This window comes from Daphnia magna, linkage group LG7 (genome assembly GCF_020631705.1).
Source record: "Daphnia magna isolate NIES linkage group LG7, ASM2063170v1.1, whole genome shotgun sequence".
Taxonomy (NCBI): Eukaryota; Metazoa; Arthropoda; class Branchiopoda; order Diplostraca; family Daphniidae; genus Daphnia; species Daphnia magna.
The window spans coordinates 5,427,988-5,444,483 of record NC_059188.1 but is presented as its reverse complement, the minus strand read 5'-3'; the positions used below and the strand labels follow the sequence as shown (position 1 = coordinate 5,444,483).

General features: G+C 39.1%; 1 protein-coding gene, 1 long non-coding RNA gene and 11 other non-coding genes across 13 annotated transcripts; 12 read left to right on the top strand and 1 right to left on the bottom strand.

Annotated features, from left to right (window-relative positions):
* The first annotated feature begins 454 nt into the window (after window positions 1–454).
* Window positions 455–526, top strand: Trnac-gca. The gene has a single exon. It is a non-coding gene; the product is annotated as a tRNA-Cys (tRNA).
* Window positions 527–992: 466 nt separating this feature from the next.
* Trnac-gca lies at window positions 993–1,064 on the top strand. Its single transcript has one exon. It is a non-coding gene; the product is annotated as a tRNA-Cys (tRNA).
* Window positions 1,065–1,531: 467 nt separating this feature from the next.
* On the top strand, window positions 1,532–1,603 carry Trnac-gca. Its single transcript has one exon. It is a non-coding gene; the product is annotated as a tRNA-Cys (tRNA).
* Window positions 1,604–2,069: 466 nt separating this feature from the next.
* On the top strand, window positions 2,070–2,141 carry Trnac-gca. The gene has a single exon. It is a non-coding gene; the product is annotated as a tRNA-Cys (tRNA).
* A 466-nt stretch (window positions 2,142–2,607) lies between these two features.
* Trnac-gca lies at window positions 2,608–2,679 on the top strand. Its single transcript has one exon. It is a non-coding gene; the product is annotated as a tRNA-Cys (tRNA).
* Window positions 2,680–3,145: 466 nt separating this feature from the next.
* Trnac-gca lies at window positions 3,146–3,217 on the top strand. The gene has a single exon. It is a non-coding gene; the product is annotated as a tRNA-Cys (tRNA).
* A 465-nt stretch (window positions 3,218–3,682) lies between these two features.
* Trnac-gca lies at window positions 3,683–3,754 on the top strand. The gene has a single exon. It is a non-coding gene; the product is annotated as a tRNA-Cys (tRNA).
* Window positions 3,755–4,220: 466 nt separating this feature from the next.
* Trnac-gca lies at window positions 4,221–4,292 on the top strand. Its single transcript has one exon. It is a non-coding gene; the product is annotated as a tRNA-Cys (tRNA).
* A 465-nt stretch (window positions 4,293–4,757) lies between these two features.
* On the top strand, window positions 4,758–4,829 carry Trnac-gca. Its single transcript has one exon. It is a non-coding gene; the product is annotated as a tRNA-Cys (tRNA).
* A 6,046-nt stretch (window positions 4,830–10,875) lies between these two features.
* Window positions 10,876–12,055, bottom strand: LOC123474250. The gene is made up of 3 exons (XR_006648860.1): window positions 11,524–12,055; window positions 11,214–11,458; window positions 10,876–11,155 (listed from the first exon to the last, which is right to left on the bottom strand). It is a non-coding gene; the product is annotated as an uncharacterized LOC123474250 (long non-coding RNA).
* Window positions 12,056–13,509: 1,454 nt separating this feature from the next.
* On the top strand, window positions 13,510–13,581 carry Trnac-gca. Its single transcript has one exon. It is a non-coding gene; the product is annotated as a tRNA-Cys (tRNA).
* A 466-nt stretch (window positions 13,582–14,047) lies between these two features.
* Trnac-gca lies at window positions 14,048–14,119 on the top strand. Its single transcript has one exon. It is a non-coding gene; the product is annotated as a tRNA-Cys (tRNA).
* Window positions 14,120–14,739: 620 nt separating this feature from the next.
* Window positions 14,740–16,088, top strand: LOC123474017 (ATP-dependent RNA helicase TDRD9-like). Its single transcript, XM_045175800.1, has 5 exons — window positions 14,740–14,803; window positions 14,869–15,292; window positions 15,356–15,464; window positions 15,521–15,798; window positions 15,868–16,088. The coding sequence occupies exons 3-5, from the start codon at window positions 15,362–15,364 to the stop codon at window positions 16,012–16,014; spliced, it is 528 nt and encodes a 175-aa protein (XP_045031735.1). The 5' UTR covers window positions 14,740–14,803; window positions 14,869–15,292; window positions 15,356–15,361; the 3' UTR covers window positions 16,015–16,088.
* The last annotated feature ends 408 nt before the right edge of the window (window positions 16,089–16,496 follow it).

Genomic DNA, 16,496 nt, shown 5'->3' with positions numbered 1-16,496 from the left:
TTGATATAATAAAAAAAAAAGTGAATAAGTCTACGGATTGTTGAATTTCCTAAACTATAAGTACACAAGAAATACTAAAAAAATTTAGTTATTTCTGAAATTGTACGTACGGTTATTGAAGCACACCATGTTTCTCATTTAGATCTAATTTCTTTTCTACCAAGAAACCAAATTAGCTGTTGTGTAAAGTCTGTTTATTTTATTCAATGTGATCAAGCATCGAAATCGGATTCCTTGCCGTTTTTGAACACAAACTTTCTGCTATTATTCTGTATGCTTAATAAAATTAGGGAAAGATGAGCGAATAGTGAAAGCAATTTTGAAATACAAGATCCCAAAACAGATCAGCTTAGCTTATCAACGCAGGGCTTCATGTCCAATTCTAATCAAATTAAAAAATATTTGATAGATTCAGCAGAAAATTTGTTATTTTGTCCTCTTTTTAACCGATCAATGGGGTATAGCTCAGTGGTAGAGCATTCGACTGCAGATCGAAATGTCCCTAGTTCAAACCTGGGTGCCCCCTTGTGATTATATTTGATATAATAAAAAAACTGAGTGAATTAGCTTACGGATTGTGGAATTTCCAAAACTATGTGTACTCAAGAAATACTAAAGAAATTGAGTTATTTCTGAAATTGTACGTACGGTTATTGAAGCACACCATGTTTCTCATTTAGATCTAATTTCTTTTCTACCAAGAAACCAAATTAGCTGTTGTGTAAAGTCTGTTTATTTTATTCAATGTGATCAAGCATCGAAATTGGATTCCTTGCCGTTTTTGAACACAAACTTTCTGCTATTATTCTGTATGCTTAATAAAATTAGGGAAAGATGAGCGAATAGTGAAAGCAATTTTGAAATACAAGATCCCAAAACAGATCAGCTTAGCTTATCAACGCAGGGCTTCATGTCCAATTCTAATCAAATTAAAAAATATTTGATAGATTCAGCACAAAATTTGTTATTTTGTCCTCTTTTTAATCAAACAAGGGGGTATAGCTCAGTGGTAGAGCATTCGACTGCAGATCGAAATGTCCCCAGTTCAAACCTGGGTGCCCCCTTGTGATTATAATTGATATAATAAGAAAAAAAGTGAATAAGTTTACGGATTGTTGAATTTTCTAAACTATAAGTACTCAAGAAATTCTAAAAAAATTTAGTTATTTCTGAAATTGTACGTACGGTTATTGAAGCACACCATGTTTCTCATTTAGATCTAATTTCTTTTCTACCAAGAAACCAAATTTGCTGTTGTGTAAAGTCTGTTTATTTTATTCAATGTGATCAAGCATCGAAATCGGATTCCTTGCCGTTTTTGAACACAAACTTTCTGCTATTATTCTGTATGCTTAATAAAATTAGGGAAAGATGAGCGAATAGTGAAAGCAATTTTGAAATACAAGATCCCAAAACAGATCAGCTTAGCTTATCAACGCAGGGCTTCATGTCCAATTCTAATCAAATTAAAAAATATTTGATAGATTCAGCACAAAATTTGTTTTTTTTTGTCCTCTTTTATACCGATCATGGGGGTATAGCTCAGTGGTAGAGCATTCGACTGCAGATCGAAATGTCCCCAGATCAAACCTGGGTGCCCCCTTGTGATTATAATTGATATAATAAAAAAACTGAGTGAATAAGCTTACAGATTATGGAATTTCCTAAACTAAATGTACTTAAGAAAAACTAAAAAAATCGAGTTATTTCTGAAATTGTACGTACGGTTATTGAGGCACACCATGTTTCTCATTTATATCTAATTTCTTTTCTACCAAGAAACCAAATTAGCTGTTGTGTAAAGTCTGTTTATTTTATTCAATGTGATCAAGCATCGAAATCGGATTCCTTGCCGTTTTTGAACACAAACTTTCTGCTATTATTCTGTATGCTTAATAAAATTAGGGAAAGATGAGCGAATAGTGAAAGCAATTTTGAAATACAAGATCCCAAAACAGATCAGCTTAGCTTATCAACGCAGGGTTTCATGTCCAATTCTAATCAAATTAAAAAATATTTGATAGATTCAGCACAAAATTTGTTATTTTGTCCTCTTTTTAAACGATAAAGGGGGTATAGCTCAGTGGTAGAGCATTCGACTGCAGATCGAAATGTCCCCAGTTCAAACCTGGGTGCCCCCTTGTGATTATAATTGATATAATAAAAAAACTGAGTGAATAAGCTTACGGATTATGGAAATTCCTAAACTAAATGTACTCAAGAAAAACTAAAAAACTTGAGTTATTTCTGAAATTGTACGTACGGTTATTGAAGCACACCATGTTTCTCATTTAGATCTAATTTCTTTTCTACCAAGAAACCAAATTAGCTGTTGTGTAAAGTCTGTTTATTTTATTCAATGTGATCAAGCATCGAAATCGGATTCCTTGCCGTTTTTGAACACAAACTTTCTGCTATTATTCTGTATGCTTAATAAAATTAGGGAAAGATGAGCGAATAGTGAAAGCAATTTCGAAATACAAGATCCCAAAACAGATCAGCTTAGCTTATCAACGCAGGGCTTCATGTCCAATTCTAATCAAATTAAAAAATATTTGATAGATTCAGCACAAAATTTGTTATTTTGTCCTCCATTTAATCGTTCAAGGGGGTATAGCTCAGTGGTAGAGCATTCGACTGCAGATCGAAATGTCCCCAGTTCAAACCTGGGTGCACCCTTGTGATTATAATTGATATAATAAAAAGTCTGAGTGAATAAGCTTACGGATTATGGAATTTCCTAAACTAAATGTACTCAAGAAAAACTAAAAAAATTGAGTTATTTCTGAAATTGTACGTACGGTTATTGAAGCACACCATGTTTCTCATTTAGATCTAATTTCTTTTCTACCAAGAAACCAAATTTGCTGTTGTGTAAAGTCTGTTTATTTTATTCAATGTGATCAAGCATCGAATTCGGTTTCCTTGCCGTTTTTGAACACAAACTTTCTGCTATTATTCTGTATGCTTAATAAAATTAGGGAAAGATGAGCGAATAGTGAAAGCAATTTTGAAATACAAGATCCCAAAACAGATCAGCTTAGCTTATCAACGCAGGGCTTCATGTCCAATTCTAATCAAATTAAAAAATATTTGATAGATTCAGCACAAAATTTGTTATTTTGTCCTCTTTTATACCGATCATGGGGGTATAGCTCAGTGGTAGAGCATTCGACTGCAGATCGAAATGTCCCCAGTTCAAACCTGGGTGCCCCCTTGTGATTATAATTGATATAATAAAAAAACTGAGTGAATAAGCTTACAGATTATGGAATTTCCTAAACTAAATGTACTTAAGAAAAACTAAATAAATCGAGTTATTTCTGAAATTGTTGTACGGTTATTGAAGCACACCATGTTTCTCATTTATATCTAATTTCTTTTCTACCAAGAAACCAAATTAGCTGTTGTGTAAAGTCTGTTTATTTTATTCAATGTGATCAAGCATCGAAATCGGATTCCTTGCCGTTTTTGAACACAAACTTTCTGCTATTATTCTGTATGCTTAATAAAATTAGGGAAAGATGAGCGAATAGTGAAAGCAATTTTGAAATACAAGATCCCAAAACAGATCAGCTTAGCTTATCAACGCAGGGTTTCATGTCCAATTCTAATCAAATTAAAAAATATTTGATAGATTCAGCACAAAATTTGTTATTTTGTCCTCTTTTTAATCAAACAAGGGGGTATAGCTCAGTGGTAGAGCATTCGACTGCAGATCGAAATGTCCCCAGTTCAAACCTGGGTGCCCCCTTGTGATTATAATTGATATAATAAAAAAACTGAGTGAATAAGCTTATGGATTATGGAAATTCCTAAACTAAATGTACTCAAGAAAAACTAAAAAACTTGAGTGATTTCTGAAATTGTACGTAATGTTATTGAAGCACACCATGTTTCTCATTTAGATCTAATTTCTTTTCTACCAAGAAACCAAATTAGCTGTTGTGTAAAGTCTGTTTATTTTATTCAATGTGATCAAGCATCGAAATCGGATTCCTTGCCGTTTTTGAACACAAACTTTCTGCTATTATTCTGTATGCTTAATAAAATTAGGGAAAGATGAGCGAATAGTGAAAGCAATTTTGAAATACAAGATCCCAAAACAGATCAGCTTAGCTTATCAACGCAGGGCTTCATGTCCAATTCTAATCAAATTAAAAAATATTTGATAGATTCAGCACAAAATTTGTTATTTTGTCCTCTTTTATACCGATCATGGGGGTATAGCTCAGTGGTAGAGCATTCGACTGCAGATCGAAATGTCCCCAGTTCAAACCTGGGTGCCCCCTTGTGATTATAATTGATATAATAAATAACTGATTGAATAAGCTTACGGATTGTGGAATTTCCTAAACAATATGTACTCAAGATATATTAAAACAATTGTATTATTACTGAAATTGTACGTACGGTTATTGAGGCACACCATGTTTCTCATTTAGATCTAATTTCTTTTCTACCAAGAAACCAAATTAGCTGTTGTGTAAAGTCTGTTTATTTTATTTAATGTGATCAAGCATCGAAATCGGATTCCCTGCCGTTTTTGAACACAAACTTTTTGCTATTATTCTGTATGCTTAATAAAATTAGGGAAAGATGAGCGAATAGTGAAAGCAATTTTGAAATACAAGATTCCAAAACAGATCAGCTTAGCTTATCAACGCAGGGCTTCATGTACAATTCTAATCAAATTAAAAAATATTTGATAGATTCAGCACAAAATTTGTTATTTTGTCCTCTTTTTAATCGATCAAGGGGGTATAGCTCATTGGTAAAGCATTCGACTGCAGATCGAAATGTCCCCAGTTCAAACCTGGGTGCCCCCTTGTGATTATAATTGATATAATAAAAAACTGAGTGAATAAGCTTACGGATTGTGGAATTTCCTAAACTATATTGTAACGCACAGCTGACGTAGGGTTATGCAACCTATAGAATTTATCTCATGGTTAACTCCCGAGAGTTAGATAAAACTGATGATTATTAAATGTCACAGGAAGGTTATCACCCAATTACTTAAATTCCTAGAACAGGAGAAAACGTCCATCGATGGTATAAAAGAAGACCACTCGACTGGATCTGGGTTCCTTCCGTCTTAGTTATTCTTATGTGTCAAACTTGTTTAAACCTTGTTTCCCTTATTCTTAGTTTACTCTGTAGTCATTTCTCTTTGATTTCCAAATAAACGGCTCTGACGTCGATCGTCCGTTACATGGTGGAGATGCAAGGTAGGCCTTTTTGGTAAAGCAAGGTAAGACCAAGTTATCTGTGAATCTAATGTAAAGAAAGAGACTCGGAGGCAGGTACTGTTGAGAGGTCCTTGGAAAGTGTGACCAGCTGGTATAACTACCTTAAATTGCTTGGGCATAGGACCACAGGCTTGACCAAGTTTCTTATCTATTTTTTTGAGATTCACGAATAAATGGTCTTTTGCTTCTCCTTGTTAATTAGAGCCTACCGTAGGGCCCGTAAAAATTTTGGAAATTGTTAGGGATAGATGAATCCTAGTGAAACTAGGCAAAGTAAGCGAATTAAGGGATTGGAAGCGTCACCCGTCAGTGAACTGAAGGGACGCGGTAAGAACAGTGAAACAGGAGCGAGACCGAAGGAGTCAACGAAGAAAAGCGTCGAGAAGGAGAGTAGAACGGCTCAAGAGATCGGCCATTCCGTCCAAGGTTCTGGAGCGGAAGCTTTGAACCCGATCGGAAGCTAAAGTACAAAATCAACACCACGGTGCGGATTTCAAAAACTTGTGCTTCAAAAGAAAGTAAGAGACAGTGGTTTTGGGGAAGAGTCGATTGTCGAAGAAGACGAATCGTATGAGGAAGTGACGGTAGAAAGACGTACTTCCATCTATCCACCTGAACAAGACAGGTTCGAATCATTCGAAGAAGGGATAGAAGAAGCCCCAACAGTCTCATCTAGTGAGTCATCGGTTGCAGAATCAGAAGACGAAGGTGAAAATTTTGAAGTTTCACGAGAACCATCTCCCGAAGCCATGGCTCAACGACAGCTGATTCCGAAATTGAAATACAGAGAGCCGCCGATCTTCTGCGGGAAGAAAAATGAAGACGCTGCAGATTGGTTGGAGCGTTACGAAAGTGTTGCAGCGCACAACCGGTGGGGGGACGATGAGAAGCGAGAAAACTTCGGAATGTCCCTAGAAGGAACTGCTAGAAAATGGTTCCTCTCGGCTGGGAACTTTACCCAATGGGAGGATACGCCAGCAGTTGCCGCAGCGGCAGGAGTCCAAGCTGCTCCCGCTGTGGTAGGCTTGCGAACGAAATTTCTTAGTGAATTTCAACCGCAGCACTACACCCGTTATCAAGAAGCAAAACTTCGACAGCGTAAGCAAGGAATCGATGAACCAGGGGAAGACTATTTCTATGACATCATCGATTTATGCCGCAAAGTAGATCCAAGAATGACAGAAGAGGCGAAAGTAGATTACCTATTCAAAGGATTGAAACCTACTTTGTTGGAAAAAATGTGGGTCGTCAACCCGGCGACGACTCAAGAATTTTTGGCAGCGCTAAAGCTTCATACTGAAGCTTTGGAAGTTGCTGCTCGACCAGATTGGGTAGTGAGCATGCTTGGCCCTGATGGGAGAAGACCACCACCCAGAGAAGAAAGAAAAGATGATCTTCGAGATCGGGTATTAGAATTGAAGGCAGAAATAGAAGAGATGAGACGAACTTCTAAACCTAGCAAGCCTTGGGCTGGAAAGGAAAGGCCTAAGCCATCGCGCACGACAGATGGAAAACCGATTTGCCATCGTTGTGGAAAGGCAGGACACATCGCACGCGTTTGTCGAACCGATCTAAAGCAAGAGAATAAAAAGCCAGATTTTCCTAAGGGAGACGAGAGAAGACCAGCCAAAAGAGACGAAAGAAAAGTTCCACGAAATGAACAACAAGACGAACCAGCATCGGTCGGAATAGTGTCGACAGATGAAGAGGAAGATAAAGAATCTACCATACTCATTATCCAACCGGCCAAGCTGATTACTGAAGAAGTTGTTTGTCAAGGGATGGAGCTTAAAGCTGTCATCGATACAGGAGCTGTAGTATCTGTAGTATCACCAAGCCTGCGAGAGAAGTTACAAGCAAAATGGGTTTCCTGCAAAGTACCCTCTGTTGTGACAGCCAGTGGACAAAAGGTACTTCCAATGGGAGCCATCGAGATAGAAGTGGAACATCGGGGCATGAAGGCCAAAGGAAAAGTGATTGTTCTGGCCATGAAAAACATTGAATTACTGCTAGGAAATGACTTCCTGAAACAATTCAACAGATTGGAGATAAATTACGATGGTAATGGACCAGACTTGATGTTGGGAAGAATGCCCATCAACATCATCGAAAAAGTGTCGTCCACACAAAAGCTGATTACAAAAACTGGAAAAATGTTACCTCCACAAACAATTGTGTCAGTGGAAATTGAACCGGCTAGTTTGCAAGAAAGCACCGGAATGATAGAACCATCAGAACATCTAGCTAGAGTGAAGGGTGTAACGTCAGGAAAAGTTTTGGTGTCAACCGTACAACTGTTGGGACAGGTGCTGATGGTTAACTTAAACAACCATCAGACTTATATTCAAGAAGGGACAGTACTTGGACAAAAAGAGCCTATTAACTCACCGATCGTAGCTGTGGACGAACGGGAGCAGACAGAAAAGACCGAAGAGAACCACGCAAAAAATGAAGCAATCCTTGTACTGAAGGAAGAAAACGTTACGCAAAGAGAAATGGAGCTGATTCCACGTCAAGCTTTTCGAGCAGAAATAGCAGAGAACTTCCCACAACAAGAAACGGAAGAATTAGTAGATGTCCTACTAGAGTTCAGTTCCTGTTTTGCGCTGAAAAATAGCGGACTTGGGATGTGTAAGGTAGCTGAACACGAGATTCACACTGGAATGTCAGCACCGGTACATCAAGTTCCTTATAAAAGCGCATGGAAGGAAAGGTCCATCATACAAAAACAAGTAGAAGAAATGCTGGAGAAACAAGTGATCGAACCATCCAACAGCCCTTGGGCAGCGCCAGTGGTTCTGGTAAAGAAAAAGGACGGCAGCTGGAGATTTTGTGTTGACTACCGTCGTCTAAATGCTATTTCGGTAAAGGATGTATACCCATTACCAAGAATTGAAGAGACATTGTCCCGGATGGGCAATGCCTGCATCTTCTCTACAATGGACCTGGAGAGTGGGTATTGGCAAGTACCCATGCATGAGGAACACAAAGCTAAAACGGCGTTCGTAACACCAGATGGCCTTTACCAGTTTCTAGTAATGCCGTTTGGATTGGCATCAGCCCCAGGCACCTTCCAGAGGATGATGGATCTAGTGTTGTCAGGTCTAAGGTGGACGATTTGCTTAGTCTACCTAGACGACATCATCATCTACGCGGGAAGTGCAAGCGAACATCTAGTGCGCATTGACAAGTGCTAACAGCACTGCATAACGCAGGACTAAAGATTAAACTAGTGAAGTGTCAGTTTGCCGCCCAAGAAGTGAAGGCTTTAGGCCATGTGATTAGCGGAGGAGGCATTCGCCCTGACCCGGAAAAACTAAAAGCTATAGAAAACTTCCCGTCACCAAGTTCGTTACAGAAACCGGCTGAACAACTGAAGTGCGTTCGCAGTTTTATAGGATTGTGTTCCTATTACAGACGGTTTATTACTCAATTCGCTCACGTAGCTAAGCCCCTGACAGACATGTTCAAGAAGGGAGGAAGCTTCGTGTGGGAAGTGCCGCAAGAAGAAAGCTTCAAGACATTAAAGCAAGCGTTAGTGAAAGCCGCTACACTAGCTTATCCCGATTTCACAAAGCCTTTCGAAATTCACCCAGATGCGTGTGATTACGGTCTTGGGGCAGTGCTGCTGCAAAGAGTGGACAACGTAGAAAGACCTCTGGCCTATGCAAGCCGCCTCTTGGCAAAAATTGAAAATAACTATTCCATAACGGAAAAAGAATGCCTTGCGTTGGTCTGGGCAGTGAAGAAGTTTCGAAGTTACATCGGGGGAATGGAAACCATCGTGGTAACCGATCACCACGCCCTGTGCTGGCTACTCAGCAAAAAGGATTTGGCAGGACGTTTAGCACGCTGGAGTCTTCAACTTCAGGAGTTTCTCCTAAGAATCGTGCATCGCAACGGAAGATTGCACACAGACGCAGATGCGCTATCACGCTACCCCGTGGATGTCGTAACAAGTTCAGACGAGGGTTTAACATACATTCTGGCCGCGTTAAGCATCGACCAGGACACTAAGAAAGAATTCCAGTGCGCTCAACAAGAAGAATGGAGCGAAGCGTTTGCCGCCATCAAAAAAGGAAAAGTGTCGGGACGCTATCGAATCAAAGATGACTTGCTGTTCTATGAGAAGATCGTGGACGACGGACGTCTTTTAAAATTATGTGTACCACAGTCGTTTAAAGAGGAAGTTATGCGTTCGTGCCATCATGACATTACCGCAGGTCACTTAGGATTAACGCGTACTTTAGCGAAAGTACGTGCTCGTTATCATTGGTGGGCAATGGCCGAAGACGTAAGTGAATTTGTGCGTAGTTGTCGAGAGTGCCAATCTCGCAAACCTGTGTACCAGCGACCCGCAGGATTTATGGAAGTAAAAAGAACTGAACGCCCGTTCGAGAGACTAGGATTGGATATCCTAGGCCCATTCCCACTATCAAAGAAAGGGAACAAGCAAATTATCGTGGCAGTCGATTACGTAACAAAATGGGCCGAAACGAAATCACTTCCGACCGCTGACGCAAACGAAGTAGCGGATTTCCTAGTGAAAAGTATTTTGTTAAGACATGGAGCACCACGTCAATTAACAACAGATCAAGGCCGCTGTTTTACTGCAGAAGTGACACAAAAAGTGAGTGAAGAGAAGCTGTACTTCCGATAGACGTTACGTTGAATGCAGACCCAAACCCAATACCACCTGAAAATCGTGATTCATCGGAATGGGCAATTCAACGTCTGCAGCAGGCTCGACTAGAAGTACAAGCCAGAGCCGCCGCAGTACAACAAAAACAAAAAGAAATCTACGATGAAAATCGTAGAGAAGCAACCATGTACCTACCAAATGAGGAGGTACTGGTCTACAAACCCATTAGAAAAGTGGGCAAGTCAGAGAAACTTCTACATCGTTGGTTTGGACCCTATACAGTGGTGAGGCAAACAACGCAAAGCAATTACGAGCTTCGATTAGGAAAATCACCAAAAACAGAAATTGTGCATGTCGAACGAATGAAACCATTCATTGACATGACTAGTGTTGCACAGTGTACCAAAAATCCAGTACCTTCTGAAGATTTGCAAGAAAATCAAAATAAGGGGCCAGAAAAAGAAGCATCTGCCAATGCTCAAGATCAAGAACAATCAGAAGAAACAAATACAAGGCCCTCAGAGGAACATGGTGCACAGTCAGAAACTGCAGAAACAAATGCTGACGTACCAACCGTACCGCCAACAAGACAAGGAAGACAAGAAACCGTGCAAATGGCAAGAGCAGAAAACGCAGGCATACGAAGATCTGCTCGCATAGCTCAAAGAAAAACAGTGATGTTGACCCTACCTTTGATGCTGCTGCTTTCCGTGATGTCAGGACCAACAACTTCCAAAGAGATACTCGCCTATCAAGGCGTTATCTTCAAATCTGAAGGAGAGATAGCCTTTTCAGACTCTGAGTGGGTAGTCGTCACCGACTTCACATTCAATCCTTTAGAAACCGTCATTAAAACTCTACATGATGTATTGGGAAGAAAGGTCAACACTCTAAACTTCAGATACGAAGGTCCAAACGACGGGTTTAAAAAACGGATAAAAGAAGAGGTCGAGGAACGAGCACGAGCAGAATTAAAAAAACCTGAAAAAGAGTCAAGAAAGACTTAGAGAACTAAAACAAGCAGTAAATATAGGCAGTACCCGTAAGAAAAGAGGCCTAATCGATGGAGGAGGAAAAGTTCTCAATTGGCTCTTTGGGGTGTCAACTGAAGAAGATCTAGAACACGTCAACAATCATGTTGAAAAGTTATCAACAGAAACCACTTCAATCGCTCACGCATTGGAAGTGCACGCGTCACTAATCAACGAGACGCTTTGGGAAACAAAATCAACGTCGAACGCCGTTGAAGAACTGCAAAACGCTTTTGAAAACCTAGAACGTGAGGCGTGGAAAACAGATCACAAAATTGATGGAATTACCCAAGAAGTTGAAAAACATGAAATAGCCAGAGCAGCCATTGAAAACACCTTTCGTGAAATCAAGTCAGCCTTGGCATGGCTGGACGAATCGATTGAAGATTTTGCCTTCGGCCTAGCAACAATGGCAATAGAAAGACTTCCAGCACTACTTTTCCCACCTATGCAAATCCAAGCAGTGTTATTGCGATGGTCAATGAGCGATGGTCATTGAGCCCTTCTATTCAAATGGGAGACACCTGGCAAGTCTATAAAGACGCAAAAGTAGCTGTGGCAGCAATTGAAGACAATTTAAGAATTTTCATTCACTTACCTGTGTTCGAGTTCCCATTTGGATTCACTCTATACGAGGTAATAAGCTTGCCAAGACCAACGAAAAACGCCACCCAAGGGGCACAGTTTCATCCGTTACCGGCATTCTTAGCTGTGGCAAACGATAGACAAGCGTTTACCGAATTGTCAACACACGAAGCACATCGCTGCATGATGACAACCACATCGATTTGCCCTATCAGCAAAGCAATAAACAAAAGGCATAGGGAGCCAAGCTGCGCAATGGCATTGTTTCTAAAAGATGAGAAAAGAAGCCGCGTACAATGTTCAACGAAATTATCTCCATGGACCGGACAACAAACTGTATACCTGGGACACCGAAGATGGGGATACACCTCAGCACAACAAATGACAATCACCATAACTTGTCCAAACAGCAGAGGAAAAACTAACACAGTGATTAAACGTGAACCTTTTGACGTGTTTGAAGTTCCAACATCATGTACGGCGTACACAGAAGATTGGATTTTTCAAGCAAGCTTCAAGAAGAACGTCAAACATTCGTTGAACAACTTTACACTACCGCCGCTATCCGAATTGGAAAATGCAGACCTCATTCCACAAGAGTATGAAACGCGGAATATGGAAGTGGCAGAGCCAGAAATGAGAAAATGGAAAAATAGGCCTCAGGCAACAAGCAAGGCCTCAATACAAAGCCGCGTTACTCTTATGGGGGAACATTTACGGATAATAGAAGAAGAAGAAAAAGAGAGAAAGAACACCGAACGTACAATCAACGTCCGGTATCCCTTCGAAATTGTCGCTGCTATAGCCACACTGTTTCTCAGCCTGGCAATAGCACTATTTCTTAGCAGACGACAAAACAAAGTTGTTCTGTCAAATCTGACTAAACGAGTGAATGAACTCGAAAGTCGACTGAAAAAACACGAAGAGGAAGTTGAAGAGCAGCTGTAAAATGTTCTTCATACGTCAGCAAATTTTTATTTTTTCCCTCTTCTTGCTTCTTAAACTTTATATTCCGATTCTCATTTTGAATGTTCCTATAGTATAGGCATTGGAAAATTAAAAGAAAAATATTTCTTTTGATATAGAATTAGAAATTCTACTGTTAAAATGTTCTTTTTGAAAATTTTTTAGACTAAATGTTTCAAATGTTATCAATAGAAATAAGAAATTCCCTAAAATAACCCCAAAATGAATGTTCCTTTCAAATAACTAGAAAATAACATAGTTATTTTGAGCTGTGCTAAAATTGTATTGCAATCGGGACGAATTGCAGTCTGAGAGGGGGGATGTAACGCACAGCTGACGTAGGGTTATGCAACCTATAGAATTTATCTCATGGTTATCTCGAGAGTTAGATAAAACTGATGATTATTAAATGTCACAGGAAGGTTATCACCCAATTACTTAAATTCCTAGAACAGGAGAAAACGTCCATCGATGGTATAAAAGAAGACCACTCGACTGGATCTGGGTTCCTTCCGTCTTAGTTTTTCTTATGTGTCAAACTTGTTTAAACCTTGTTTCCCTTATTCTTAGTTTACTCTGTAGTCATTTCTCTTTGATTTCCAAATAAACGGCTCTGACGTCGATCGTCCGTTACAATATGTACTCAAGAAATACTAAAACAATTGAGTTATTTCTGAAATTGTACGTACGGTTATTGAGGCACACCATGTTTCTCATTTAGATCTAATTTCTTTTCTACCAAGAAACCAAATTAGCTATTGTGTAAAGTCTGTTTATTTTATTCAATGTGATCAAGCATCGAAATCGGATTCCTTGCCGTTTTTGAACACAAACTTTCTGCTATTATTCTGTATGCTTAATAAAATTAGGGAAAGATGAGCGAATAGTGAAAGCAATTTTGAAATACAAGATCCCAAAACAGATCAGCTTAGCTTATCAACGCAGGGCTTCATGTCGAATTCTAATCAAATTAAAAAATATTTGATAGATTCAGCACAAAATTTGTTATTTTGTCCTCTTTTTAATCGATCAAGGGGGTATAGCTCAGTGGTAGAGCATTCGACTGCAGATCGAAATGTCCCCAGTTCAAACCTGGGTGCCCCCTTGTGATTATAATTGATATAATAAAAAAACTGAGTGAATAAGCTTATGGATTATGGAAGTTCCTAAACTAGATGTACTCAAGAATTACTAAAAAAATTGAGTTATTTCTGAAATTGTACGTACGGTTATTGAAGCACACCATGTTTCTCATTTAGATCTAATTTCTTTTCTACCAAGAAACCAAATTAGCTGTTGTGTAAAGTCTGTTTATTTTATTCAATGTGATCAAGCATCGAAATCGGATTCCTTGCCGTTTTTGAACACAAACTTTCTGCTATTATTCTGTATGCTTAATAAAATTTGGGAAAGATGAGCGAATAGTGAAAGCAATTTTGAAATACAAGATCCCAAAACAGATCAGCTTAATTTATCAACGCAGTGCTTCATGTCCAATTCTAATCAAATAAAAAAATATTTAATAGATTCAGCACAAAATTTGTTATTTTGTCCTCTTTTTAACCAATAATGTGGGTATAGCTCAGTGGTAGAGCATTCGACTGCAGATTGAAATGTCCCCAGTTTAAACCTGGGTGCCCCCTTGTGATTATAATTGTTATAATAAAAAAACTGAGTGGATTAGCTTACGGATTGTGGAATTTCCTATACTATATGTACTCAAGAAATATTAAAAAATTTGATTTATTTTTGAAATTGTACGTACGGTTATTGAAGCACACCATGTTTCTCATTTAGATCTAATTTCTTTTCTACCAAGAAACCAAATTAGCTGTTGTGTAAAGTCTGTTTATCCCTGAGGGTATATATGTATATTAACAATTTTAGGGTGTGGGGTATAGGGGTTAGGGTAGTAGTAGTAGATCTCAGAAGGTTTAATGTCCATTATGTATTTCCATATACGTTTCTTCCCTGAATGACCATTCGTCCCCAAATTTTGTAAAAAATTCTGTCAAAATTTGATACGTGGTATAGTGGCTTTTTCATTTGATTCTATTACAGTTTAAAAAAATTAATTTGCGTAATTGTTACCTAGCTGGTTGCCGAATCCTAGGCAGTGAATTCGCTTTTGTTTGCGTAACCTTATAACTGTCAATGCTTTGCAGTCAGTGCAGAAGGCTGTATAGCAGTCACTAAACAGTAAGTGTTTTCTTTAACAAAATGTTTTAAACAGTAGATTTTTATATATTTTTTTATATTGCAGTAGTAAACATGTTCGACAACAACAATAACAATATCGAGAAGAAGAACAGCAAAAGTTATTGGAAGTAAGTCTCTTGTATCTTGCACATATTTGGATTCCATTGTTTCAAATATATTGTGTCTTTTTCAGGTTGCTGCTAGAAAACAGAGATTCGTAGAACGCAGAATGATAGGTGCTGGCAAGATCATGCTCGAAGATGAATCCACTATCTGTGAAGACATGCTTAATGCTTTGGATGTTAGTGGTCTCCAAGCAAAGGCAGCTGCTTTCAATGATTACAATTTCGAGGCACCTAACCGAAGTCCATTGGCAATAGACAATCAAAGAACAGCCATTCTTGAACTTCTAAAAAAAAAATGTCATCATTGTTAAGGGCTTTACCGGTTGTGGTAAAACCACTCAAGTTCCCCAATTTGTTTTAGATGAATGCTACCGAACCAAAACTCCTTGCAACATTGTTGTGATTCAACCAAGGCGCATTGCAGCCATTAGCATAGCCAAAAGGGTCTGCTATGAAAGGGATTGGACATTGGGAACCGTTGTTGGATACAGAGTAACTTTGAATATTTTGTCACACTGTTATCACTTTTACTATTGAAAGCTATGTGTTTACTAGGTTGGCATGGAACATCAAGTAAGTGAATCAACTTTGCTCACCTATCTGACCACAGGATGCCTTCTTGAAGCATTAGTAGCCAAAAAATCCCTTGAAGGCTATACCCACAGTAAGTTCCTGACTATTAGCTAAATTTTGTTATGCTAATGTCTGTTTCTTTTCCAGTCATTATTGACGAAGTACACGAGAGGGATGAAGATACTGACTTCCTTCTCTTGGTCGTCCGCAAGTTCCTCCGTCATACGAGGACGACAACTAAAGTCTTTCTGATGTCAGTTACTTTTGATGCCGACAAATTTGGCCAATATTTCAATAGCCCCGTCATTGGAAACTTTCCGTTCACGTCCAAAAGACCATTTCGCAACGCTCCCATAATTGAAGTGGAGCACGGTGAACCTCACGACATACGCGTTTACTATAGTGAATATCTTCAAAAACTAGAGGTCAGTATACAATAGCATTTTTTAAAAAGAGCAATAAATGTAATATAATATTACGGTTTTCGTTATCAGTTTCTAGGGGGGAGTATGAACTACCCCTATGATAGCGTACCGGAAATCAATAAGCTCAAATACGAAGCGGTCGCTAAGTTAATTTCGGCTTTCGATGGCAGACGAGAGATACAGCGCTACGGTCGCCATCCAAAATCCAAAATATGAAAACATTTCCAGCAACCGCAGCGCAATACTTATATTCCTGCCCGGCGTCTGTGAAATAGAAAATATGCACAAAGCTTTGCTCGATTACGACATCAATTCTGATTTCGAGAACTGTTGGTACATCCTACCACTACATTCACAAATCACCAGTGAAGAGTAAAATCGCGTCTTCCAGCCAATGTCTAGTCTAGCTCCACATTTCAGTAATTTCCGGAAAATCATTCTGTCCACGAATATCGCTGAAAAATCGCTCACGGTGCCAGACGTTACCTACGTAATTTATTTCTGTCTCATCAAGGAGCTCGTCACGGACCCAGATACCAATTTGAGTAGGCCAGTAGGCCGGATACCACCGACGTCGGCAGATTATTATAGTGCTGGCTATACCATCAAGCTCCCGCCACAGTGCAAAAGAGAAAATGGCCGAGAGCCAGACAGCAATGGTATTTGACTTTGTTCACTCGGTCGGATTTCCATATCTT

What these genes read in the sequence shown, in the direction of transcription:
- LOC123474017 (XM_045175800.1), top strand. Translation starts at nt 15,362, where the DNA reads ATGGAACATCAAGTAAGTGAATCAACTTTGCTCACCTATCTGACCACA. An exon ending in CCTTGAAGGCTATACCCACA is followed by an intron (nt 15,465 to 15,520) that starts GTAAGTTCCTGA and finishes TTTCTTTTCCAG; the next exon opens with TCATTATTGACGAAGTACAC. An exon ending in AATATCTTCAAAAACTAGAG is followed by an intron (nt 15,799 to 15,867) that starts GTCAGTATACAA and finishes TTTCGTTATCAG; the next exon opens with TTTCTAGGGGGGAGTATGAA.